Source organism: Cololabis saira, chromosome 6 (assembly GCF_033807715.1).
Source record: "Cololabis saira isolate AMF1-May2022 chromosome 6, fColSai1.1, whole genome shotgun sequence".
Taxonomy (NCBI): Eukaryota; Metazoa; Chordata; class Actinopteri; order Beloniformes; family Belonidae; genus Cololabis; species Cololabis saira.
In genome coordinates this window covers 14211893-14239830 of record NC_084592.1, presented here as the reverse complement: position 1 = coordinate 14239830, position 27938 = coordinate 14211893, and the positions used below count along the sequence as shown (strand labels likewise).

The following is a 27938-nucleotide window of genomic DNA, read 5'->3' as shown; positions in this document are numbered from 1 at the left end:
TTTTACAACTCGAGTACTGCCGGCGACGTCCATCCCTTGATGGGGGGTCACCACAACAAGGATTGTGCAGTGGGAGGAGAGGAGTGTCTGGCAGAGTGGCAGTGAGAGTAAAGGGAAAGCTTTACAAGACAGTAGTGAGACTAGCACTTCTTCTCTACGCTCGGAGACGGCAGCACTGACCAGGAGACGGGAAGCGGGACCGGGGGTGGCGGATCTGAAGACGTTAAGACTTCCTTTGAGAGTGACACGGTTGGACAGGATTAAGAACGAGCGCGTCAGAGGAACAGCCCAACATCTTGGAGATAAGGAAAGCGAGACTAGATTGTGACGGTTTGGACACATAAAGAGGAGGGGGAGTGAATGCATTTGCAGAAGGACCAAACAGAAGATATGTGAATGTGCAGTTATTGGGTTGGTGTGACAGAAGAAGACATAGAGGAAGGTTATCAGCTGTGGCAAACCCCTGAAGGGAAAACGGAAAGGAGGAATATGAAGCAGAAGTAATCATTCTGTTTACCACAGTCTTCTGCAAATTATACATCCAGACCTTATTTGAAAATATTGTCCTTGTGAATTACTGGATAATGTTACCAGCTCAAACTTATGAAAATGAATTAGAAAGCAGCATCAGGAAGTTAGCCCAAACAAGCTCTCCCAATATGCATAATCTCTCAATATCACATCACTCTTTTAAATCTCTTTAAGGCCAGAGCTGAGGTGGCTGCAGCCTGGATACCATCAAGCAAATACCCCTAAAACATCTATTAGTCAAAGTGTGTTGTTATACAGCCCATCACACTGTCCACACTGGATTATTGGGGTTTTTATGTCATTATTTGCTCATTTGTTTATACAGATTAGGGTCATTTCATTCAAACATAAGAACTATGATACCTGTGTGGTGTTGTTACAACATGTTTTAAGGCTTTTATGGCTTTGGGAATGATGAAAATGCTCGACAATCATCACTGGAACGCAAGTTAGATGACTTATCCTCTTTTTTTTTTCTAGTCGTGTCTTTGTATTATGAGCAAAATGTACGTTTCCACTCTCTCGTTGATAAATTCATGGATGCCCGTGGAAAAACATGTCATCTTGAAGGCAATATATCTATCTATTCATTCATAAAAGTTTGTTTCACCACCTTACCTTTCCACTTCTTTGCCATCTTTAGTTAGGAGCTAATAACCAGATCAAAGCACCTTCCTCATCCTCCTAGGAGCCTTTACAGCAGCACAATCCCTCACTTTTAATAATGGCTGTTTTAATTAATGCCATCTGAATTAATGGCTTCCATTGCTTTAATTTAGATCTCAGGCGTCTCCTTTGTAGATGTATTGAATTTAATGAAAATTAATTTTTGACTTCTCGGTATTTTTCCATTTGTTAATGACTCTTTTGTTTTTTTATACAACACATTAAGTCAGTATGTGATTTCCTCTTGCTTTTAACCACAAACTCTTTGTCCTCGTCTCCTCCCACCGCAGTGAAGAAGTCCTTCTTGAAGGGGAAGAAGACGAGCAGCTTCACTCTGCCTAAAGGAGGCATGGTCGAGCTGCTGGTAAAAGGAGCCAAAAATCTCACTGCCGTCAAATCTGGAGGCACCTCCGACACTTTTGTGAAAGGGTGAGCAGAAGGTTTTAATGGACGTTGAGCCGTGAGGTCGTCACCACCGTTGAGTAGGGCTAGGCGATATGGACCAAAAGTCATATCTCGATATTTTCTAGCTGAATGGCGATACTCGATATATATCGATATTTTTTCTGTGCCATAATTGGGGTTTCCCTCAAAGCATTATAGCATAGCATCTCTGTTAGCTTCATTTTTTTCTGAGGCAAACCCTTAAAAAAACAGCTAGTTTTAAAGGAGCATGAGGCTCCTTTTAAGAAATGAGACTCTCTAGCGCCACCCTTCGCCACGACGGCCGTTGGGGGTACTGCAGACAACAGCGAAGCCGGCACGGGAGAACGGGGAGAACGCACATGCAGCGTCATGTGACGTCACATCCGCAGGACAGCACAGGAAATTCGGGCCCCGAATTGCAGCACATTTTGCAGCACACAGCCTGTTCAAGGCAACGGAGAGATACACTAGAGGGCTCATTCTTTTTGGTTTGGAACGCTTCATCTGACATTATTACTAGAAAACTTAAAACGTTTACGAATTTTTTTCATAAATCCTGCCTCAATCCTGCCTCATGCTCCTTTAATACAAAGCCTCGTGCCAAATGTCACACAGGTACCTTTTATTAACAGAGGTCTGCACAATATCAAAATGTATAAAACAAATGAAATAAAAATAAACTGCCTGCATATATAGAATAAAAATGCTTCTTGAATAAAATAAAACAAATATCCCTTTCCTGCATAACAATTCAATTAAAATACACTGCGCAATTAATACAATGTAGACAGTAACAGGCAGACTTTTCCACTGAGGTTGACAGTTGTGCAAATAACAAAACATTTGTGCAAATCTCAAATAAAACATTCAAGTCAATTTGTCACAAAATTGTCAGGGTTTGACACTTCCCCCCAGTTTGTAACTTTCAGTTCTGTCTTGCCCCGCCTGTGTCCCATCTGTCCTGATTGTGTCTGCACCTGTGTCTCGTCATGTCTCGTTATCCCTTCAGTATATCTTGTCTTGTCATTCCTTGGTTCCCTGTCGGTCCGTACTGTTCCCTCCTCCATGTGCTCCCAGTTTTGTTCTTTGTTACTTGTGTTTTTTGATCCTGCTCTGCAGCGCCTTGTTTTTGCCTTTTTATGGAATAAATCCCTTTTGTTTTTGAGAACTCCTGCCTCCAGCCTCCCTCTGTCTCCTGCACTTGGGTCCTAGAAAACTGTACCATGACAAAAATAAGCTATTTCAAAATCATAAAAAAAAAAAAAAATTAAATAATTGATATAAACGATATTGTGTCGTACCATATCGCGTTTGAAAATATATCAGTATATATTAAAATCTCGATATATCGCCCAGCCCTACCGTCGAGTGAGGTTTACGTTTTCTTCCAGGTACCTCCTCCCCGACACCAACAAGTCCACCAAGCACAAGACGTCGGTGGAGCGACGCAACGTCAACCCGCAGTGGAACCACACCTTCACCTACTGCGGTCTGCAGCCCGGAGACCTCAACAACATCTGCCTGGAGCTCACAGTGTGGGACAAAGAAGCTCTGGCCAGCAACGTCTTCCTGGGAGGAGTCCGGCTGGGAGCTGGCACAGGTGAAGAAAACAACCTCCTGTCTCTTTGAGCATCGTTCTTCCCTCTGCTTTAGTCTGCAACAGCCAGTCAGAGTGGTTAAATTCACATCTAAATCCAACTATAGAGGGAATGCGCATGACGTCACAGATGCGACTTCACAGCGGGTTTTGCCCACTGAGTGGAAGAAAGCGTCATCAACGGGAATCTTTCTTTCTTTCTTTCTTTCTTTCTTTCTTTCTTTCTTTCTTTCTTTCTTTCTTTCTTTCTTCCCTCCTTCCTTCACGTATCTTGTGCGTGGATTTAACGCAGATCCATAAATCAGCTTTACACAAAAACGTCATCAACGGGAATTTATCGTTTTTACCGCGAGATGACAAATTCTTACCGTGGGGAATTTTTTTGGCGGTTTATCGTGAACGGTAAAATATCGCCCATCCCTAGCGGCAGCGTAAACTTTCAGTTTGAGCAACTGGAAAACATCTAAAATGGGAAAGAGCTGTTGTGCGATCGACTGTACTCATAGATTTAGCAAGAAATCAGAGTTATCGACTGGCAAAAAATGGAGAGACAAATGGATCACTGCAATTCGCAGAAACAACTGGATTCCATGCACCGAAAAGTGGATTTGCGGTTCCCATTTTGTATCAGGTAATGTTGGATTTTTAGGTAGCTAACGTTAAACGGTCAAATCATAAAGTTCGGTGTCCTCATCACTTTAATTTCACCAACAAATCCTGCCTTGAAGTCGGACCAAGCGTCAAGACTTTTGTATGCCTTCAAGCTTTGCTTCGTGCATTTCCCCGGCGTAGAAATTAAGTACATATAAATATCAGGAAAATCGATTCGTGGCCAAATATTAATGTCCATGGACCACTGGTTCTTGGGGTAACTGTACGGGTCACTGTCAAGTCCAACTGCCTTTAATTTAAGCCGATAATCGGCTGTTATCCCGTCTTCTCCACAGTGTCCCCTAATAGTTGCAGCCATTTTTGCTGATGTTTTGCCACTCAGTGCGAGTAAGGGGCATGGTCCAGTGGGAAAGTGACTTCAATGCATACCCTCTATTGGCAACATTCTAGCTAAGGATTAAACTGGAGTTTCAGAGAAATCCAATTAAACATGCGCAAGAAGACTTTTTTGTTGGCATTCTTCCGGTTCCTTCTCTGTTGTTCGTCTTCTTCTTCTCCTACTGTGTTGATATTCTGACTTTCGCTTTGTCGTCACTTCCGGTAGGGGGAATCCTAGCTTGGCTAAGCTTGGGTTGGTATACATGCCGGTGAAAGATCCTCGTGTTCGTTTGTCTGGTGCACTATAAGAAAACCAGTGAAAACAATCAAATGTTAATACAAGCTTTATTATATCATGCACAATATTTCCCAGCCGGAGGTAACACTTTTCTCAAACCTCATAGGTAGGACAGAAATGCCTACGGTGGCATACTGAAAAAGGAGGTGTTTTGTACGTGAACCCCGTCTGTGGAGCCAGCTGCGGGGAAACACACCCAAACATGTCTCACCTCCAGCCTTATTTCTCTGTTGGTTGCTTCCTACTTGAGGTGTCAACCCAGCAAAGACCTAAGACAACTAAAACTTTAAGAAAAACAGGATGGGACCCATCAGTTTTCAAACATCTGTTTCTATTTGTGTTCTTCACCTAAAGAAGAAAAAACAGCTAAACAATCTTAACAGTCTAGACCGGGGATTGGCAACCCGCGGCTCTAGAGCCGCATGTGGCTCTTTAGCGCCGCCTTAGTGGCTCCCTGGAGCTTTTTCAAAAATGTTTGAAAATGGAAATAGATGGGGGAGGGAAATGTATTTTTTTGTTTGAACTTGGTTTCTGTAGGAGGACAAACATGACACAAACATTTTTAACGTTTTCCAATGCTGTAAAAATGCGTAGAATAAATATTAAATTTCAACATTTCTGTTAACGAAGATTTACGTCGGAGCCTGCGACACACGTTTCTACCAGCAGGGCGGCGCCAGGCAGGTGGATGTTGTAAACAAACTGGCCAAAGGGATTGTTTCCAAAGGGAAAAAGAGAAAAATAACTGAGGAGAAAAGAGGATTCAACGTTTCTTGGACCGAATCATTTGCATTCATTGCCTGAATGTTTGCTCTGTAGCGAGAAGTTGTCCAATAACAAAAAGAGTCATGTAGAAAGACATTTGCATGCTACATTTGCAGCCGAGTACCCAGTTATAACTAATATAATGAAGGCAACACATGCTGTATGTATCTATAAGGCTTATACTGTACAAGACTTTTAATTTTTTGCGGCTCCAGACATATTTGTTTTTTGTGTTTTTGGTCCAATATGGCTCTTTCAACATTTTGGGTTGCCGACCCCTGCTCTAGTCATAAAAAAAGGAGTTGATCCCTTGTAGAATCTTATAGAAAAACCCTTTAAACCTTTAAACAATTTCTTAAAATACTAACACCGGAATAACTGGAATTAGGATTGCATTATCTTGCACTAAAAGCTCGATCTCAAGAGCTTCAGTTGGGTTCGACTACAGCCCGGCTAAGGTGTAAACACGGCTTTTAAAACATCCACATCAGTCAGGTTATTAAGGAAACAATTGGACTTTCTGTTAGTGCATGTAAACGTACTGAGTGACACCTGTGAACCATCAGGTCCTCAGTGTTGTAAACAGTTGTCAGTCAGTGTCAGGGATGAGACACTGATGTGTTTCTGCTCCCTCCCCTTTACTGGCATTGTCCGTGCTTGCCTTTCTTTTGAAACAAGCAGGGAACAATTCAAGGTGACAACGTCGCAAGACTGAGGGAGACGTGAGCTAGTTCAATAATATCAAGTTGTGAATAATGATTCATTTCCTGGCAGTTATTTACAGACATTGTGCATGTAGAAAAGAAAAAAACCTTGCCAATAACCACATTGCACACAGCAGAAAGAATGCTGACTCGTGCTGCAAAGCCCGCAGAGACGCAGAAGGCCGTGACAAGATAACAGAATTTCAAACAAGCTCGTAAGAGAAATAAAAAAGAACTAAAGCCGTTCTCAAAGAGAAGCAATGCACATGGTTTAATTAGTATTTTAATTATATTATAGCATCAGGAAGTTGGCCCAAACAAGCTCTCCTTTTAGCAATATGCTTAATGTCTCAACATCACATAACTCTTTTAAATCTCTTTGAGGGCAGAGCTGAGCTGGCTGCAGCCTGGATACCAACAAGCAAACAGCCCAAAACATCTATTACAAGTCAAAGTGTGTTGTCATACAGCCATCACATCACAAAGCTCCCTGCTGGAATGTATTACTGACATCAAGCAGTGGTTGGCACACAATTTTTTACATTTAAACGGGACAAAACGGAGTGCATTTTGTTTGGAGACACCGTGACGGCTGACTTTGGCGCTTTGTCCAGATCTTTCGGTCCCAAAGTTAGAAACCTGGGAGTTATTTTTGATCGATTTTAAAATTTGACCGACAAGTGGACAATGTTGTGAAGTTTTTATCAGTTGCGTCTTTTAGCCAAAGTAAAAACATTTTTGAGCCGCCACGACATGGAGAGAGCTATCCACGCTCTAGTCAGCTCCAGATTGGACTACTGTAATGTACTTTATGTTGGCATCGCCCAATCCTCTTTTAGCGTCTTCAGCTGGTACAAAATGCAGCTGCCCGTCTTTTAACGAACACACCCAGACGAGAGCACATCACCCCGGTCCTCTATTCCCTTCACTGGCTGCCTGTTCGTTTTAGAGTTGATTTTAAACTTTTAATGTTTGTTTTTAAAGCTCTTAACGGCCTTGCCCCTCCTTATTTATCAGAGCTTTTAACGGGAGCCTGGCAGAGCTCTGAGATCCTCCAACCAACGTTTGTTGGAAGTGCCCAGGTCAAAGACGAAGCTCTGGGGTGACCGAGCCTTTTCAGTTGCCCCAGGCTCTGGAATCAGCTCCCCTGTGAGTTACGCACCATCTCTGACCTGGGCATTTTTAAATCTAAACTGAAAACTTATTTATTCAGGGTGGCTTTTAATACCTAGTAGTGTGGCGACACCTTTTTATACTTGATGTTTTATATGTTCATATGTTTTATTCTTGTTTTATTTTGTTGTATGTTATGTAAAGCACTTTGGTTCACCTCTAGGTTGATGTAAGGTGCTATATAAAAAAAGTACATTTACATTTACATCACACTGTCGACACTAGTTTATAGGGGGTTTTATATCATGATTTGCTCATTTATTTATACAGGTTAGGGTCATTGTGACCTGATCATTTCATTCAAACATAAGACCTATGATATCTGTGTGCTGTTGCTACAACATTGTTATTATTTTAATGATATTATTCCTGCAGAGTTGAGAGGTAAGAAAGTAGATGTCCTCATAAAACCACACTAATGTTTGCTTTTCTTCTCGTTCCTGAAGGTAAAAGCTACGGGAACGAGGTGGACTGGATGGACTCTTACGGGGAGGAACAGCGCGCTTGGCAGCGCATGATCGAGAACCCCGAAGTTCCTCAGGAGTGCACGCTGATGCTGCGCTCCACCATGCGCAAGAGCCACACATGAGCTGGACTGATGCGCTCACTGAGGATGTGACAGGATCAGAGACCCTCCTTCTCTGTACTTTCTTGTTAGGATTCCTCCTCCTGTCCACAACCACCGTCATGCCTTACTCACTCATCCACATGTGGCCCCTCTGCATGTCGTCTCGACCAATCACTGCTGCCGCTCAGCCAGGATGATGGAAAACCTTCGTCTCAACTAACTTACTGTGACTTCTTCTTAATAAGCACACGGCGACGCCTGATGTGTCCGTCCTCGTCTCGTCTGTGAGCTGTTTTTTTTTTTTTTTTTGCATGTGGCTCCAGGTGATGATGAAACATTTGAGAGATGTTGTAATGATTGATACGCTCTGAAGCACAGAGAGACGGTGACGCTGCGACTCATCCCATCATCAACGGTAGCTCACGGGGGGTCGAAAACTGGCTCGTTTGTGTATTCCTGCTGCGAATATCAAGAAATACTTTGATTTTACTCTACATGTTAAAAGGACTCACTTAAATTAGCACTATTCAGCTTTTAAAAATAATTAAAATAATTTAATTGCTGGTTTCAGCCCCCTGCCATTGAGACTTACCCATACACTCATGCTCAAAAATACTCATTAAAATCTATTTTAGCACAAGTTACACCACCAGTACAGTCGATATCATGTATAAACAGTTTGTTTTGGGTTGTTTATGCCCCCCCCACCCCCAGGTTGCATCCATTTCTTGCACCATCCTCTCGGTTGAAACTCACCCAACCATTCTTCATGGCTCATGAGCATTGACTGTAACACAGAATTATGCGCATGGTGAAAGCAACAAAAGTCAGAGATCACTTTTGATTAACATAGTGTTTTATTTTTACTTTTTTAATCCATGAAAATGACTGTTTTTTTGGTCTGTGTTGCTCTAAAAGGTGTTTTAAGTACCACATGTTTCCATCAGTGTGACTTCTAACTGGTCCATCAACAGTCCAACACCTGGAAAATATGTCCAGATTCACAGAATAAATTAGCACACACGTTTGGACGGACTCTCTACCGATTTATAGATGCAGTTTGACCAAATACTTTTTTTTATTTTTTTTTAACGGCAGCTTTCATCGTTCATCATTAGACATTTACCACTGTCAGCTGAGATATAGTTTCCCTCATGCCAGCAAAGCTCCTTCTTTAAACAGCTGGAGCCCAGAGAAAAAGATTTATTACGCTTCTAATGAAAACTGTTATAACGAGATTAGTAAACTATTATTCAAGTGAACTGGACTTCCTCTGGAGTCACACTTGCATTGTGAGTGAAAAGCTTTCATGAAATCACTTTCACATCGCCCGTGACCAGATCTGTTGTATATATTCGTTCTCCAGACGGTCAGAAATGTCCTTCGTCACAAACGCAAAACCTGCCACCGACCAGCTTCGACGTTCCGATGCTAATTAGCACATTAGCATGCTAAGATTGCAAACCATAGACATAAGAATTGAACATGTATTCTTACTTTTGTGTATTCGTATGTCTGTGTTGCAATTTTCAAAATAGTACACAATATTCTACCTGCTGAAGAAACTCGATGTTAGCATGCTGGTGTTAGCGCTGACATAGCGTGGTTGTTACCGTGACGCCAGGACCGGGCAGCTTCGTGTCTCATAGGATAGATCACTTACGTAAGTTTAGGAGGTTTTAGAGTCAGTTTTAAATTCACGTCATGACTTCAACAGTCATAGATTTGAAAATCATAATATTTTCTGTAAAAGAAAAAAAGCACATGAAAGCAAATAGTCTTAACGCAGCAAATTAAAATTAGCTTTGACGTAAATTTACGTAGCACTGTATCAGTGTGTTAATATACCGTAAACCTCATGATATCTGGAGACAGCGTGCACAGAAGAACAAGCGGTTACATAAAGCACTGATATCGTCATCACGTTACAACCTAGAAGAGAAAGAGCTGAGGCGAGCCGCCTCCGTCTCAGGCCGGGCCAATGACGAGCCAGCGACCGCCAGCGACCTTGACCCGGCCACCGATGGCCCCGTGATCCTTCGTCCTGCGATGAATCGCGCGATTCACAAAAATGATTCTCGAGCTTAAAACAGCAGAATCAAGGGATGTATCTGTTTCCCAGTTAAAGTTCTGGTAATAAAACATCGTGTTCGTTGTCCAGCGTCCGTCAGAAGCTCATGCAAGACCTTGTTCCTGAGGAAACGCTTCGTGTACAGCATGCATTCTCTGTCGTGTCCGGTTTACTCGCGTCAAAGTCACAGTTTTTACGCTTATTTTGGCCCAAACGTGTTATAAGAATATTTTGAAATAAAACACCTTTCCACCGACCATATGTAATCTTCATTATTATGTTTTAATGTTACTGAAATATAACCCCAATATTAAATTATTTCTGATGGATTGCCATTGTGTTGCTACTGTGTGTTTTTCTGTGGGGGGGGTGGGGGCGGTGGTTGTGTCGGTGGTCCGGCCCTGGTTAGAGGATCGGTGGTAGGATCATCAGCTCCTCCCAGGTGTAAAAATGTCCTTTACTTTGGCTGAAAATGGAGTCATCACATTGTCTCAACACTCAGACACTGATGAGGTACACAGTTCTGCATATTTAGACTCCAACTGCAAGTAAGTACATTTTTGTACGACGATAAAGAGTGTAATGCGAAGCCAAAAATTTAATTCACACTGCACACGCCAATAAAATGGGGTCAGAATGGCGGCAAAAAGTGACTTTGACCCTTGAGTAAGAAATGAGAAAACGCTTAAGTGTTCAAAACCCCAAATCTGAGAATCAAAACACAGAATCTGAAACCAAGAAATTAAAATCTCTAATCAAGAGTGCAATCGCTTTTCTCCCCATGCAGTTCTGAAACAGGTCGAATTGATCAATACGAGGTCAATACATTTGGCGCCACAATAACAAAAATCAGCAACAGTTTACTTACCAATCCGAAATAAACGCTGCAATTTGCTCTCTTCCTGAGAGCGTCATCCATTCTCGCTGTTTCTGTTTACCTGTAAACATTAATTTGGGGGCGGGGCGTACATGACTGACAACAAGGTCAAGTAGTACGGTGGGACTTCTTCGTGTTGTACTGAAGCAGCTACATTGCTCGCTACCGCCACACATGGCAGAAACTGGTACTGCACGGCTGGAAGAACCGAAGCTAGTTGTTTATATCTCACATAGCCGTCATGTTGGTGACACGACTGCACTTGTTTCTTCTCATCCTTTTGCTGTTTCTGGGTTATTTTAACCTACAATCTTACATATTGCTCTTTTAAGGGACTGCATGGGACACAAACTATTTTCTAATAGGATTTATTCTAAAACACGATTTGAGCAAAAAAAACTAACTTTTCTTGCACAACTTGACCTCAGCAAAAACATTTGCTGTAAAGTCTATAACAATAACCCAATAACCCCCCCCCCCCTCGATCAACCATTGTTTTCTATTACATTTTGTTCCAGTGAACACGGAAAGGTCAGACTGTCATCTTGTTGAAGGTTTGCTGGGATCACAAATAAGTTGGGTACACGTGGGCAAATTTGTTGGTGCCCTTTTTATTAAAGAAATAAAAACCACAATGGTTGCTACAAAACTGTTCAGAAATCTTTCTGATTATGAATGATGCAGTTCTAGATCTCTTGATTCCTCTTCTAAAATCAGAATTTATTGGAAAAAAGAGAATTTTTACATTTTGGATTCACAAGTCAAACAAAAATAAAACTGTCCTCTCTGGACAAGGTGGTGTGTTACAACCAAAAACGTAATAACGGCCAATAATGTAATAACTGCCAATAATGTCATAATTTTGGCCATTTCAAATGTAATAAAGCCAATAGTGTAATAATGTGCCAATAATGTAATAAAAAAAAAGTTTTATTACATTATTGGCTCATTATTACACTATTGGTTGTAACAATCCCGACCCCCCCTCTATATCGGATGAACCTGCTTGTACAGCTGATGAACCTGGCTTTCTGTTTCAAACTGAAGCTAATTCTGATAAACAGTCTATGGCTAACCCTTTGGTTGACAATGACATTGAGGATGCTGGATGCAACAGTGGTCTGAGTACAAGAATAAAGGAGTTGTTTAGCAAGGACAGCCGATGGATGAAAGCCTGGATAGTCCTTACTCATCTGACTTTCGGGCAGTACAAAATCAAAGACATATACTGGAAGAAGTAATGCCAGTTGTCTGTTATGATTCCTCCCTTGTCAACTATTTTAAGTTTTTTTTTCACATTTGTAAATGAGCGAAAGCTACTTTTCATTTGAGGAGGAACAGTTTTTATTTTTTTTGTTCATGTTTTTGCTGTATGTATATTATATATTGCAGTTCAGATTTTTTGATTGGAAATAAACAATAATAAAAACAAGAATAAGAAGAGAGAGATGCCTCAGGACGCTTGTAACATACTTCTGTTAACCAGTCAACAAATAGATCACTACTGAAACCAGCTGTTGGAGATCTAAAATGAATGCTCTGCAGGGTTCATATGTCTAACTTTGTTTTTCATGTTTGAAAATTAAAAACTACATCAACACATTGAGCTTACAGGCCCCATGTTGGCTAAAGTGACGTTTCAAAGTTGTTGTTGTTGTTGTTTTTTTGTTTTTTTACAGTAATGATAAAGCAGCTGTGTAGATGTTTGTGTAGACATATCTTGGATGAATAAATATGACGACTATATGTCATCCACTAACTGCCCAAAAACTGCAAAAAAAACCTTTATTTCCAAGAGCTGCTGTCATATTTATGTGTTATTACATTATCGGCACCAGTTATCACATTTTGAAAGTTTTTTTTAAATACCAGGCCAATAACGTAATAACCAGCCAATATTGTAATGCCTTATTACATTATCGGCAAAAAGTTATTACGTTATTGGCTCAAAAGTTTTATTACATTATTGGCACATTATTACACTATTGGCTTTATTACATTTGAAATGGCCAAAATTATTACGTTATTGGCAGTTATTACGTTATTGGCCGTTATTACGTTTTTGGTTGTAACATGGTGCTTTGAGCTTATTAAGATAACCTTCTTGTGTTACCCAGAAAAATGTCTAAATATTATCCATTGTTTCAAGGAGTATTTCCTCATCTACCAACACCGGCTTTTTTTCTTAAGATGATGGGAAACAGCTCCTAAAGTCTGAAATCCAGTCGGCTGTTTATTTACTTTCATCGTCTACAGCTACCTGTTTACAGAGCTGTTTAAAAATTAACCTGGAACTAATAAGATCCGTAGCAAATTAAAATGACGTGTGGGTGAAGCCGATCGTGCAGGAAATAACACGATCGCTGAAGAACACAAACTCCACATGACATATTTAATCAGTGTTTTTGTAGATTCAGACACAGACACTGTGCATGACGTACACCATTATTAGACGGGTGAAACATAAATATTCAAAAGGATTAAAAAGTTTTCCAGACTTTTTTTTTTGTACAAAATAGTAAAACAGACTTCTGCTTAGAAAATATTTAAAATAACAAAATATAAATGTAAACACAGGAATGTACTGTGTGATTCATTTAACTTAAACCAGCCTCAGATCAGCACCATGACTGACATGCAAACCTGTGATGACACACACACACACACACTCACACACACTCACACACACACACACATACGTAGGCACACACACACTGGGTACAGGACAGAAAGAGTTCAGGTAGGAGTGTGTGACTTGTGGAGAGAAACAGATGATGTGAGCCGGCCTTGTCTGTTTTGGGAAAGACGTGAGAAGGTCAGAGACGGCTGACGGTCCATGGAGGTGCACTGAGGGACCAGGGGGCTTCATGACTGACAGGTCTGGCCCGCCTCCGTCTGCAACACCATCTCGTCCTTGCGGATGGGGAACGTGTCGATGGTCGTGAATATTTCAGCCGCCGTGATGGGGAACGGGTAGCGCTGCTTGTCGATGCCCTGCTTGTCGATCAGCACCATTTGGAAGGACCTCTGAGAGATCCTGAGGAGTATCCTGGGAAACAAACATCAGTTAGTGAGCAGAAGCCACATGTTGATGTCCAGAGGTGGGTAGTAACGAGTTACATTTACTCCGTTACATTTACTTGAGTAAGTTTTGGGAAAGTTTGTACTTTTAGGAGTAGTTTTGAATCACTATACTTTTTACTTTTACTTGAGTAGATTTGTGAAGAAGAAACTGTTACTCTTACTCCAGTACATTAGGCTACGTTGAGCTGTTACTTTTCTTTTATCCCTTTTATCCGCGTACGCGTCAATCTCATGACATCACTGGGTGATTCTTTGGGAAAAATGTTTGTTTTTGCATGTTTTGTCACATTTACACAGACTCAAACACACACAGAGTTTCTATGAGTTCATGGGCTTGTTCTAGTTCTGCCTGGTTAAAAAAGAAAAGTACAAAGGCTTGAAATTTTGTGCTACTTGTGCTTAATTTATTTTTTTATTCTGTTATTATTTTATTATTTATTAAAGTACTTGAATTTACTTTAAGATTATTTTAATTTAGGCTATTTTCTATTTTTTATTAATTTTAATTTATTTTATTATTTTATTGATTTAATTTGCCTGAAGACGATTATTTTGTACTTTTGTCTGTTTGAATGGTTGTGTTAAAAAAATTAATCAGACGTTACTCAACAGTTACTCAGTTACTTGAGTAGTTTTTTCACCAAGTACTTTTTTACTTTTACTCAAGTCATTATTTGGATGACTACTTTTTACTTCTACTTGAGTCATATTATTCTGAAGTAACAGTACTTTTACTTGAGTACAATTTTTGGCTCCTCTACCCAGCTCTGTTGGTGTCTGACGAGCGCGGTGGCGTGTCTGCTGGTTTCCTACCTGAGCTGCAGGGCCAGGCCCGGCGTGAGCAGCCTGTGTCGAATCCGGCCGACTTGAGCTGGGTAAGTCCCGACCAGCTCGATGACCGTCACGTGTCTCAAGTCCAGTCCGCACTGAGCATGCTGTTCCCGCAGGACAGAGACAGAGACAGAGACATGGATCCATAAGTGCTACAGCTTCTTTATTGATTCTGACACCGATGGAAGAAAAGGGAGCTGGGGAGATTTTAACTCTTGCTATGTCTGCGATAGTATAGAAATCCCCTTAAGAAAACGTTCCTTCTCTTTTTACGTATCGTTACCAATTGCCCCTAAAGTCAAGGAAACCCACTTTAAAATAGCATCAGCTATATATCCTGTTAATGATTTGTTACATAGAAGGTTTAAATTGGAAGTTGATCCTTGCATATTTTGTTCTTCTGAGGCCGAGACCATTGAACATCTTTTTTTCAATTGTTCTTTTACAAAGTCCTTTTGGTCTCACATTCATAATTGGTTATCTTTAAAGATTGATGAATTCCTGTTTTTATTTACAATGATGTTATCTATTATATGGATAACTTGGATCCTAAATATTCAAACATTATCAACCTGGTGATTATTTGGGGTAAATATCATATTCACACTTGTAAGTGGAGTGGAAATACTCCCTCCTTTACTATATTTTTCCATTTTTTTTTTACCAACTACTTTAAATCTATGAAAAAGATTGATAATATGAATAGGGTTGCCAAGAAACTGTACTAATCCATAACTCAGTCTTTGCTCTTTTGATTTTATTGTACCTTGCTGTCCTTGTGCTTTTTGTGTGTTTTGTTTCTTGTGTGAATCTGTTATCTTCACCATTGTTGCTGTAATTATTTCCTAATTTTATACCTTTTTCACCCCGTCTTGATCTCTTCATTCTTTATGCTTGATAAAGTTTAAATAAATAAATGACAAAAAAAAAGAAAGGAGAGGGAGCACGGATCACGTTCAAGAGGGTATAAAACTCCAAGGCTGCGGTCACCAAACGATGCTGCACAACCACTGGATACACGAACACGCCTTCATTAAAGCAGTTTTCTAAAAAAAATCAGTTTCAATCCTACAACCTGAAAACGTCATACATGCACTAGAGTGCTCAAATACTGTTAAACAAATACAGCTGCATTTATATAATTCGATGCCTGAATTACGTCACATTAATGATTATATTTGTCTAGTTGGGCAAACGCCTCATGTATGAACAGTCAAACAACTCAGAACGTTTGACACCGTTCAGAGTTAAAGTTCTCGATCTTATACTGCATTTTCATTCAAGATATGTATATTATACTATGATTTATCCTTATATTTCATATTGCAATGTCATTTGGGCAAGTACCTTCATGAGCAACCTCAACTGTATCTTAATCCTGCAAAAACATTTATCAAAATGATTACATTTTCCAATAGACTTACTAGATCCATCCCATTGTTCCAATGCATAAGTATTCTCCCTATTTCTGCTGTAAATGTTTTTCAGATTTGTCTATTTGTCTATCAATCCATCCACAAGCTACTTCCAACCTGTTTTCATTCTTTATTTCAATTCAATTCCCAAATTCATCACTTTAATACCAGGTCTGCAAACAATCTCCATCCCACCTTTTTCAGGACTACTTTTTCTCAATTTTCAGTTAGGTTCAGAGGTTCCTCTTTATTGGAACACCTTACCACTCAATATTAGAGAATGCTCGAGTACAAATAATTTCAAAAAACAAATCACAACTTTTTTGCTAACCCAGCTTAGCAAAGCTTAACCACTCATTTCCAGAACTTCTCTGCACATCCTCATCACATTCCTGTTTTTCTAGTAATTTAGCTTATTCTCCTTAGTTGTCCTATGTTTTACATATCTCTGTAGATATTGTTTGTTTCATTATAGGAGGAACCACTCGACAAGCCCTTATGGGTTTTTTTGGTTCCTCCTGCACATTTTTTCTGTTACATTGTATTTCTTTTTTGTTGTTTCCTTTTTTTTCTACATACTGTTTGTCTGAATTTTTGGCGGTTGTATTATTTTTTTATGTGCAAATAAATAAATTAAAAAAAATAATATATATACTGTATATATATATATTCATTTTGGGAGATTTGCATGTGTCATTTACAAGCATTCTTGTGGCGGTGGGTTGTGTTTCAGCTCAGCTGCAGAGGAGACAGGAGTCGGTGGCTCTGGGAGCAGCCCAATTAGGGACGAAGGACCACACCTGGGCCGCATTAATCATCATTCTCTCCCTCTATTATAGTGACAGCTCAGGTGCAGAGGGGGGGGGATGCTGTGTTGTTCTGCACTGGAAAGTGCTACCGATTAAAAGTACTGTGCTTCAGCTGCCGTCTCCTTGTGATCATTCCTGCACGGTACCTGAACCGTTCACAGTTATATTCTCTTTTATTTTAAAACTGTGTCTTCATTGAGTTCTTCAGCTCGCTGTTGTTCTGAAACACCAGAAAAAAAAACATTTGACAAACTCTGAGTTAAAGTACGAACCCAGAGTTGTTTCAGTCAACTCTGTGTATGCTGACTCTGAATCAAACACTTGCATCACCAATATAAAAAACATCAATGGAGCGTTTTTGAGTCACCATGGCAACACAAGCTAGATAAATCCACTTTTTATCATTAGTATTAGAGCTTTTATTATAATATAAAGTGAATTTGATAATGTTTTTCTGTGGAAAATAAACTGCGATACAAAAAAAAAAATATTTAATTAAATGTGTAACGGTTCGATTGTAGCATGAGCTACAAATAGTGACATGTTTTATAACTAAGACGGTCTTTTCAAACAAGCTGCTTTGGGAAAAAAAAGATTTGGAAACTGTTGAAGATGAAAAATAAATACATAATTCAGACATCAAGCTCGAATATAAACTTGAATGTCACTGTCGTTAGTAACATGTTGCTCTGGAAAAAAGAAATATGGATCCTAAATAAAAACAGCTTCACTTACAGAAGTGGGAACAGGATGCCCTAAATAAAAAGGTTAATGTAAATCATCAATACTGCTCCTAATCCTCTGAAATTCTTCGTATGAGTTTGTAGGTTGGATGAGGCTCTAAGCTCCAAAAAAGAAAGATGGCAGACACAAACCAGAACTCATTTATTTCTGTACATTTCTGTACATCCTTCCCTTTGTATTGCTCAGCATCCCAAAGTATTTGGTGTAACGTGAGAACGCGACAGGTAAACATTTGTGATGTAAGATAAGATCACGTAACTGTCCGACTAAAAACCATGAGCAGAGCCGGTCTAACCAGTTCAACCTCGTTTATCAATGAAAGCACGACATCGTTCAGGCATCTGCCTCTCAACATGGATCAGCTGGTTCAATTTAAGCCCTTTCAGCTTCATAAAGGGAAGGAGCTTGTTGAATTTGTTGAACAATGTTCTTAAAACGGGTTACCATGGTAACCGACTCCAAACATAAGTCACCTCAGTTTCTGAAACAGGCTTGGGTTCACCATCCTTCTCAGGGATAAAGCCCTGTCCCAATACTCCCACTACCCCTACTTTTCAGTCCTACCCCTAAATTTTGCACGTTCCCGTGAGGGTAGTGGTGTCCCAATTCCTCTTTTCACCTAGGGGTAGTGGAGAAAAAACGAGTGTAGTGGTTTATGAATCTGTCCCTACAGATCGAGGGTTTTCAGATGCACCCTACGTGAACTAGGGCCAGAAAAATGCTTTTCGTCGTCATTTGCGGACTGAATCAAAAAAAAAAAACATGGCGGACATTTCTTATTTTTTAGTGAATAAAATCAATATTTTGAGTTGTTAGTTTCTGCATAAAAATGTGTTTTGATTACATTTCTAGCGAGAAATATATATTTTACTTTCATAATATTCACTCAGTGAATGTACATAATCACTAGTTTGCCCGTTGTTGCAAAGTCTTTTTCAAACCTCGCCAGAATAAAGGCTGATTTATGGTTCCGCGTTACACCAACGCAGAGACTACGGCGTAGGTTACGCGGCAACGCGCGCCGTACACCGTACCCTACGCCGTAGGCTCTGCGTCGATTTAACGCGGAACCATAAATCTGCTCCCGAGCAAATTTCTTAACAGGCGTAGCTACAACTGTTAGATTTCATCTATTAAACCAACATTTATCTTCCTAACTGATTTACTTCAGCCAAAGGTAATTCTCCACAGAGCTGCAGGTTTCTCCCCCGGGGCGACGGCGCAGGTCGACCCAGCGATCACGTCTGTACTCCGGCTGCTGCTGCGCCCCGGACTGGCGGCTCTTATCATCGCCGAAAACATCAGGTCAAATTTCTTAACAGGCGTTATTTGGATAAACTGAGCCCAGGTTGGGGATCTTAACGGTTACTTTTACGCCTGAAAAAATATTAAAACTTAATAAAGTGGCATATTAACAGCGCTACAGCAGAAATTAAAACAGCTTTTGGCTCTCAGCTTCCTGATTTTAGGGGTAGTATTGGGACAGGCCCCTGGGAAGATTTCAAGTGCCCTAAAATCTGTCCCTTCTTTTTTAGGGCTAGTGGAAGAAAGTAGGGCTAGTGGAAGAAAGTAGGAGTTGTATTGGGATTGGCCCACCTCGATATCTGAAATGAAGATTGATTGATCCGCCTGCATCACATTAGTTCTGACCTCCTTCTCTACTCATTGTCCACCGGTGCTCATCTTAGATTGATGGTTTGTTTTTCCTCCATAATTCTGTTTGACCTGCCTCCACTTCTTAACCTGGATCCTCCACATGATCCTACTTTTGTGTTTATTTGACTTCTAATATCTCATATCAACCGAGAAATACGTTCACACACATTTCCTCTGGTGGGGAATCACCAGTCTGTGCTTTGACAAAACAAAATAGATGGATCTAGAAAAACTCCCTTTCAGATGGAGAACCTGCCTCCTCTGAGGCGGCAGCAGAGAAAACAACGTGATTAGTTTGTACTTGAATGTATTATTCTACAAAAGCTCGGTGGACTGACTGGTGAGCTTGTCCACTGACTAGTTTGTCTCTTCGCTGATGACACTCTCAGAAGGTCAGGCGTTTTAAACACAGCTCTGACTTAATGCTTTCTGACGAGTCGGTGAAAAACATCCAGCCCAGAATAGGCCTATCAGAGCCGTTGTCACAACCGCTTATTCGCGGCTGCAACATTTTCTGACTATCACCACAGCAGCCTCTCTCCGATGTATTTGTCCCACTTGGGCATCTGAGCGAAACGGGAACTAAACACGCCGACGCGGTGCCGTCCTCCCGTGAGGAGCATCGGAGAGGACACGAATCGCTGCCGCGTCGCTCGTCCCTCGCTGGAGCCGCGTTGGGGCGAAGCTGCGAGTCTGAGTCGTGTCTCACCTGCAGGTTAGTCATCTGGAAGCGGTAATTGTGATTGGCAGCCGTTGGTGCAGAGATAACGAGGAGCCGTCGCTTCTCGTAGAACTGGTCCAGCAGTGCAGCTGCTGATCGCACGCCCACGTTGATGTTCATGGCTGGGATGACAATCGAATGTACAATTAAGATATGAAACACGGTACAAAAGGTGAAGCTTTATCACAGCGCAGCTGTCCCTGGGAGATGGTGTATAATTTGATTGTTTTGTTGTCAGTGGATGAGACATCCTGTCTCACAAGTCCAGACATGGACTGAGTATTGATTTCTTTCTTTCAGTCGATGGACAGCAGAGATGCCTTTTTCTCCTCCACTGAGCTTCTCGCGTGAAATCAGTGTTGACAGAAGCGACCGACACATGTAGCCTGATTGTGTGTACAGGACTGTCTCAGAAAATGTGAATATTGTGATAAAGTTCTTTATTTTCTGTAATGCAATTAAAAAAACAAAAATGTCATACATTCTGGATTCATTACAAATCAACTGAAATATTGCAAGCCTTTTATTATTTTAATATTGCTGATTATGGCTTACAGTTTAAGATTAAGTTTCCTAGAATATTCTATTTTTTTGAGATAGGATATTTGAGTTTTCTTACGCTGTAAGCCATGATCAGCAATATTAAAATAATAAAAGGCTTGCAATATTTCAGTTGATTTGTAATGAATCCAGAATGTATGACATTTTTGTTTTTGTAATTGCATTACAGAAAATCACAATATTCTAATTTTCTGAGACAGTCCTGTATGTGCAAACCACCAAGTTGAAGTTTAACGTCAAAGTCAAGGATTTAAGGGTCGAGGGACAGCAAGTTTGCAATTTTTAATATACGAAAAGAATAAATCAAGACAAATGGTTCCAAAAGATCACAAAGTTAAACAGCAAACAAAAAACATGTATGTTCCAGCAAAATAAGAGTAAATATGTAACTGTATTTAACGTGAGTTTAGTCACAATGGCTTTTTTAAAACCACATACTGTACAATGAAGTATTTAGTATGTTCTGGTCCAGTGGTGGCTTATACTAGTTAGCATGTCACTGTAAATACAACAACGCATTGTTATGTGACCGTGAAGCTCGTCACATGACCACTCACAGTAACTTCCACTGTTATGCCCCACTGCATTATGGGACATAATATGCAAGGTAGGTGGTAAATGGCAAACCTTCCAGGTACTGTCTGCGTACTGAATACCAGGTACCAGGTATCTATCTATCTATCTATCTATCTATCTATCTATCTATCTATCTATCTATCTATCTATCTATCTATCTATCTATCTATCTATCTATCTATCTATCTATCTATCTATCTATCTAATTAAAAGTGCTTCTGAGGCTTTTCTGCTAATTATTCTTCTCCACCGGAGAATGGAAAATAGCAAACAACCTGAAACAGACTAAGTTAATTAAGTATTCATAGACAGATAAAACAAAAAGAAAGAGATATAAAGAGATAAATAAACCCTATCGCTACGAAACAACATGAACCTGGAAAAATTCTGTTAAAAGGAAAACATCTCTTCATTTTTTTTCTCCTTCATGTGTGTGTGTGTGTGTGTGTGTGTGTGTGTGTGTGTGTGTGTGTGTGTGTGTGTGTGTGTGTGTGTGTGTGTGTGTGTGTACCTGTGCAGTACCTACCGTTACAGTTGGTGTCGGTACCAGACCAGGTGAGGCCGTACTGACACACCCTGGCGGCGCTGCCCTGCAGCTCGTAGCCGCCGGTGCAGGTGAACTGACATGTGGCGCCGTAGTTGTCGCCGTCGTTGTCACACTTCATGTAGCCGTTGTCGGGGGCGACCAGAGGGCTGCAGCGGCGCACTGGAGGCAGATGCAGAAACACATGAGGTTGAGAGGGAACATGTAAAAAACTGATCTAAACAGCATATTAATCAGGTTAAGACAGCGTAGGAACGTCCTCTCCCCGAATGATGCTGAAAAACTAATTCATACGTTTGTATCTTCTAGATTAGATTACTGTGATGTATTATTAGCGGGATGTCCAAGTAATTCTTTGAATATCCTCCAGCTGGTCCAAAATGCAGCAGCGAGAATGCTGACAGGAATCAGCAAGAGAGACCACGTCTCTCCAGTGTTACCCTCCCTCCATCGCTCCCCGTAAAACTCACAATCCAATTCATTTATTACTACCTAAATCTATTTATATACAGGACTGTCTCAGAAAATTAGAATATTGTGATAAAGTTCTTTATTTTCTGTAATGCAATTAAAAAAATATAAATGTCATACATTCTGGATTCATAACAAATCAACTTAAATATTGCAAGCATTTTATTACTTTAATATTGCTGATTATAGTTTACAGATTAAGATTAATATTCCCAGAATATTCTAATTTTTTGAGATAGGATATTTGAGTTTTCTTAAACTGTAAGCCATGATCAGCAATATTAAAATAATAAAAGGCTTGCAATATTTCAGTTGATTTGTAATGAATCCAGAATGTATGACATTTTTGCATTACAGAAAATAAAAGGACTTTATCACAATATTCTAATTTTCTGAAACAGTCCTGTAGTCATCCCTGTAGTGCACTAACTAACCGTTGTGTCTGTGTCTCTCCTTTCTCTGTTCTTCACTCTCTCCATCTGTTTTCTCTTGTCCTGTTCTGCCCAGCTGGTCTTCAGCAGGACGTTCCCCCCTTATGATCCAGGTCCTGGTCCAGGTTTCTTCCTTCCTAAAGGGGAGTTTTTTCTTGCCAATGTTTGGCTGAAGCTTTTTCTCCCAACTAGGGGAGTTTTTACCTGCCAGTGTTTATGTTGTAGTGAATTTTACGTACACACAGAGTGAGGTTCTACACACCGTTCATTATAAAAGCAGCATTTTGTTATTAATCTGGTTCTGCATGCAATGCCAAATGAATATGCATGTAATTTCCTGTCCGTAGTTACTTCATGTAACTATGACTGTTCAGGGATCCTGGTCCCTTTAAATGCTGTGATGACGTTGAGCTCCATGCCACTTGGGTTGCTGCACAACGCCATTTTTGTTTGGTAGTTTTTCTCGTGCTTTTACAACAAAAGAAACACGCTTTCGTGTGCTCAACGTGTGACATTGTCTCCTCGATTTTTTTTTTAAAGATTTTTTTGGGCTCTAGTGGCCCTTTATTGAGATGCAGACTGGAAAGGGGTAGAGAGAGAGAGAACGGGGAAGACACGCAGCAAAGGTGCGCGGGCTGGATTCGAACCCGCGACCGCTGCAGGAGGAGGACTGTAGCCTCAGCATATGAGCCGCCGCTTAACCCACTGCGCCACCGAGCGGCCCGTCTCCTCGATTTTATGCAATTTCCACAATGTAATAATTGCTCAGGGTTCCTGTTATGGGTCTGGAAAGATCCTAGAGACAACCTGTGTTGTAAAAGGCGCTATTTAAATATAATTTAATTGAATTGAATTGAATTTAATTTAATAATTAATCCGACAATAATCAGTAAGGTTGTCCTTGTTAAATTTCGACGAAAAGACTGAATGACGGAATTTCACGACAAGGAAAATGATGAAAAAGAAAAACTATGGACGGAATTTACTGCCTCATTTTACCAACTTAGTAAAGGTAACAAGGTCTGATTTACGGTAAGCTGATAAGCTGACAGAAAATTGTAGTTTAGGCAGAAATGTTGCATCTTTGATGGAAAAAGTGAAGTAAAAAACAATCCACTGTTGGAATGTTGCGTCTGGAAAATCTGCTTTTAAACTTCTATGCTCGGATCTTCTGAATGTTCCCGCTGAGAACTTTGATTTAAATTATTAATCAACTGTCATCATCTGAACCTCACTTATTTGAATATTTCTGGTGTGATGTGGAGATCCTGTCTTCAGCATGTGTTCTTGACGTTTTTAAAATGCACTTTGATAACTCTCATAGAATTTTACTTTTTGTCTTTGTTTGATTTATTCATTCATGATTTATTCATTCATTAATGTTCATTCAACCCTATCCAGGGTCACGGGGGGTCAGCTGTCACCAGGCGAGATGTGGGACACACCATGAACAAAGCAAAACCTGCTCCACATTTACTGCTATCACTTTCACCTGCTGCTGCAGTCAGGAGGTGAAAACCTTTTCCTCTGCTCGCCGGGTCTCACCTCGCACCCTGATGGTGAAACGACAGGATCCTTTGTTCCCGGCCCGGTCAAACACCGTGTAGGACATCTTGTGGAGCCCCTCTGGGAAGTGTGATTTGGAAGGTTTTCCTTTCAGGATGACACTGTGAAGCACATGCTCGGTTTAAAGCTGCCGGTGTTATCTGCCTTCTCGACAGGACCAGAGGTGTCAAAAGTATTCCCATTCATTACTCAGGTAGAAGTATAGATACTAGAGTTTAAAAATACTCCTGTAGAAGTTGAAGTATCAACTCAACTTTTTTACTCAAGTAAAAGTATAAAAGTACTGGTTTCAAAACAACTTAAAGTATAAAAGTAAAAGTAATGTAAGGGGGAAAAAAGCCATTAAGGACAAAAGCCATTGAAAATGAATGTATCTTAGTATAATGCAAATATATTAAAGAACCATATATGTGTACTATTGAGCATTAACATGTGTTTCAGAGAGCAGGAGATATGATGACTAGTTGCCTATAAGTATTGTAATGGTGCAAAAAGTCAAACTTTAGAGGCATGTTATCATTTATCCTAACCTTTATTGGAATGTACATCCAAGTTTAGTTGCAGGAATCTGAGGGAACGGATGTAAGAACAAAACTGGACAAGAACATCTGAAACAACCACAACCAAATTCACTCTATCCGGATGGAGCAATTTAACTGGATAGTTTTTTTTTAAAGGCCGAAATGAAATAGAGTAACAAGGCTGTTTTTTAAAGGTATAGAGTTAAAAGTACAGATAATTGAAATTGAAAATGTAAGGAGTAAAAGTAAAAAGTCGTCTGAAAAATAATTACTCCAGTGAAGTATAGATAACCAAAATTTCTACTTAAGTAAGGTGACTAAGTATTTGTACTTGGTTACTTGACACCTCTGGACAGGACTTACACTGACTGGGAGCACTGAAGCAAAGAGACATAAAAGCTTTACACTGACTCTGTGAGGATGCCGTCTGCCGTGTCCACGCCCTCCGGCGTGTCCCAGGTCACTCTCGCCGTCAGCTTCCCTGGCTCCGCCCACTTGTCCTTTATATTTGGACACTTGATTTTCGGGAGATCGATGTCTGGGAAAGGGCAAACGTATCATGGCAGTCATACTTTCCTGTCCACAGAAAAGCTAAATCCTTTTCAATAGCTGATAATGAGGTAGAGGAAGGAAATATGGTTTATTTGCTGGGGTCAGTTCTGAATTCATAGGCGAGAAAGTAAATGTTAAGTAGGAAAAAAATGTAAACATTAAAACAAAAGAGAAATAAATAAAGATTAGCAACAAGTGTAACAACTAAAAGCATCAGAGACAGAAGGAAGAGCTCCGATAACGTTTCCTTTGTCTGCAACTCATCTAGACGCAGGATATCGATTCACAAGGTGTTAACTGGAGGGTGACACAGATGTACTCAAGTGCAGCGCGATCTTAGTGACATGAAACCCCAACAGTCTCTGAAGACTCAGTCGATTGTACAGCTGCAGGTAATTATTGAAACGCTACTGATGAAGATTACATTGACGTAAACCAGGTGTCGGCAACCCGCGGCTCTAGAGCCGCATGCGGCTCTTTAGCGCCGCCCTAGTGGCTCCTGGAGCTTTTTCAAAAATGTTTGACCTTTTTTTCCTTTTTTCTTTTTTTCTCTTTTTTTCCTTTTTCTCTTTTTTTTCTTCTTTTTTTCCTTTTTTTCATTTTTCTTTTTTCTTTCCTTTTTTCTTCCTTTTTCCTTTCCTTTTCAATCTCGAGATTTTGACTTTTTTCCCTGACATTTCGACTTTTTTCTCAACATTTCGACTTTGTTCTCGAGATTGTACTACAACATTAATCTCAACCTTTTTTCTCAACATTTCAACTTTTTTCTCAACATTTCGACTTTTTTGCTCAAAATTTCAACTTTTTTCTCAAAGTGCATAATGAAAAAAAAATCTTCCTCCTCTAAAATATTATTTTTATTTTTCTCCTGCCTGGCCTTATTACTCTTCCATAGATTTGCGTCACGTGGAAAGACATTAGCAGCTACATTTGCAGCCGAGGACCCAGTTATAACTAATATAGATACATGCAGCATGTGTTGCCTTCATTCTAAGGCTTATACAAGACTTCTCATTTTTTGCGGCTCCAGACATATTTGTTTTTTGTGTTTTTGGTCCAATATGGCTCTTTCAACATTTTGGGTTGCGGACCCCTGACGTAAAATAATGAAATAAAATCATGAAAAAATCACACTGTGTCATATCTTTCCTCCTCCACGTTCTGCTTTGCACTTGACAAAATCAGTCTTCAAGGGCTTCAAGAACATGTGAAGACGTGAATAAAGCATTAGATACACGCGCTCGTGCAGCACGGTCCTCTCTCCGCCTTTGGTGTTTGTGTTTCCACGTTGTTTGTGCATCTGGCCCCCGGACACCCGTTGAACTACACGAACGGGGAAACCCAGACTCAGGCTGGACGTATCGGAGACGAGTCCAAACAGCGTTTTAAGGCAACACAAACAGTGAGGTCAATCGATGCTCGGAGGAAACGAGGATGAGTCATCGGCGTGTCCTTGCAGACCCAGATCCTTGTGAGGACGGGTCATCTGCTGCAGCACAACAACACTGACGTCGTCCTCGTCTTACAGGAAGAATTTTCCATTAACGTTTGCATCACTTTCAGCTCAGACTTTGAAAACAAGTGACAATATTGTAAGTTTCATCTCAACAGAGATAGAAAACCCAATCTGTTTATTTGAGTTTCTGTAAATGACACATCGACGTGTCTAAAAGCTTGTTTCTTCTTTATCTATCAAACAATGCGAGAAACATGATTACTGGTGGACGTAGTTCCCTCATGGCTCCAGCCCGTCGTGGTTTTACTACCACGGTAACCAGTACTGGAGTTGAGGGGGGATGAGGGGGGATGGCATCCCCCCTGAAATAAAAACGGTCAAAATCACCCCCCCTGTAAAACTGCCATCCCCCCTTTCCATCCCTTATGTCATTTCATCAATGAATGTGGTTTTACTGCTATTTCAACATTTAGTCATCACCAGAAAAATAACACCAGAAAAATAACTTATTTGACAATTTTCATCTGTTTCAAGTAAATTTTCACTTGAAATAAGTAGAAAAATCTGGTAGTGGGACAAGATTTATCTTCTCATTACAAGCAAAAAAATCTTGTTCCACATGCAGATTTTTCCACTTATTTTAAGTGAAAATCTACTTGAAACAGGTGAAAATTGTTGTTTTTTCCAGTGATGAGTCTTGTTTTAAGTGTAATGAGATTTTTTTATTAAAATGAGACATTTTAACTAGAAATAGGACAAATATTCTTGTTAAGATTTTGAGTTTTTGCAGTGATCCATTTTACTTATCCTGTGAAGGACAGAGTCATATTGATAAGTTCAGAAAACAGTTTTTTATTGTTGTGTTTTGATGTATTTGATGTAAGCCCAGTGGATATTTAAAGCTTACAGAAGGCTGCATTTAACTGCTGCTATGTCATTCCTGCAGTATTTCTGCAGGTGTTTTGGTCAGTGCTATTATTTGTAATATATTATATTATTTGTAATCAGCACAAATTATCTGTCCCCATATGATAAAATCCACCATCCCCCCTGATATTTTTTTTACAACTCGAGTACTGACGGTAACACACGCAGTCTTTGGGGTGCCGAAAAAGGTGGGTAAAGGAGGCCCCATGATTGAGGGGCCCCCAATGACAATGAAATGATAAGACAGAAGTTATTAACTAACATATAATCAAAAAATGTTTTACTTTCAATGTTCTGGTAACAATTACTTTAGTTGTTTTGGAAACACCTCCTCTTCACTATTTATGTAAAATGGTTTAGTCCGATATTCAGAGTGCTCAGTTCTTCCCCTACTGTACATGTTGTTC

General features: G+C 40.1%; 2 protein-coding genes across 4 annotated transcripts in view; one reads left to right on the top strand and one right to left on the bottom strand.

Moving 5' to 3' along the window:
* Positions 1-8802, top strand: part of sytl5 (synaptotagmin-like 5) — a 76010-nt gene extending 67208 nt beyond the window's left edge. For all 3 annotated transcript variants that reach the window (XM_061723336.1, XM_061723337.1, XM_061723334.1), the window contains 3 exons: positions 1488-1626; positions 3015-3223; positions 7597-8802. In XM_061723336.1, coding sequence (XP_061579320.1) covers positions 1488-1626; positions 3015-3223; positions 7597-7739 — 491 coding nt within the window. In that variant the 3' untranslated portion in view covers positions 7740-8802. The remainder of the gene's footprint in view (positions 1-1487; positions 1627-3014; positions 3224-7596) is intronic.
* A 4063-nt stretch (positions 8803-12865) lies between these two features.
* The window catches only part of srpx (sushi-repeat containing protein X-linked), a 33907-nt gene continuing 18834 nt past the window's right edge, over positions 12866-27938 (bottom strand). Inside the window, exons 4-9 of the mRNA XM_061724419.1 lie at positions 25008-25134; positions 24055-24176; positions 21590-21769; positions 19915-20048; positions 14564-14685; positions 12866-13715 (exon numbers count right to left, since the gene is read on the bottom strand). Of these exons, the coding sequence (XP_061580403.1) occupies positions 13532-13715; positions 14564-14685; positions 19915-20048; positions 21590-21769; positions 24055-24176; positions 25008-25134 (869 nt within the window). The 3' untranslated portion in view covers positions 12866-13531. The remainder of the gene's footprint in view (positions 13716-14563; positions 14686-19914; positions 20049-21589; positions 21770-24054; positions 24177-25007; positions 25135-27938) is intronic.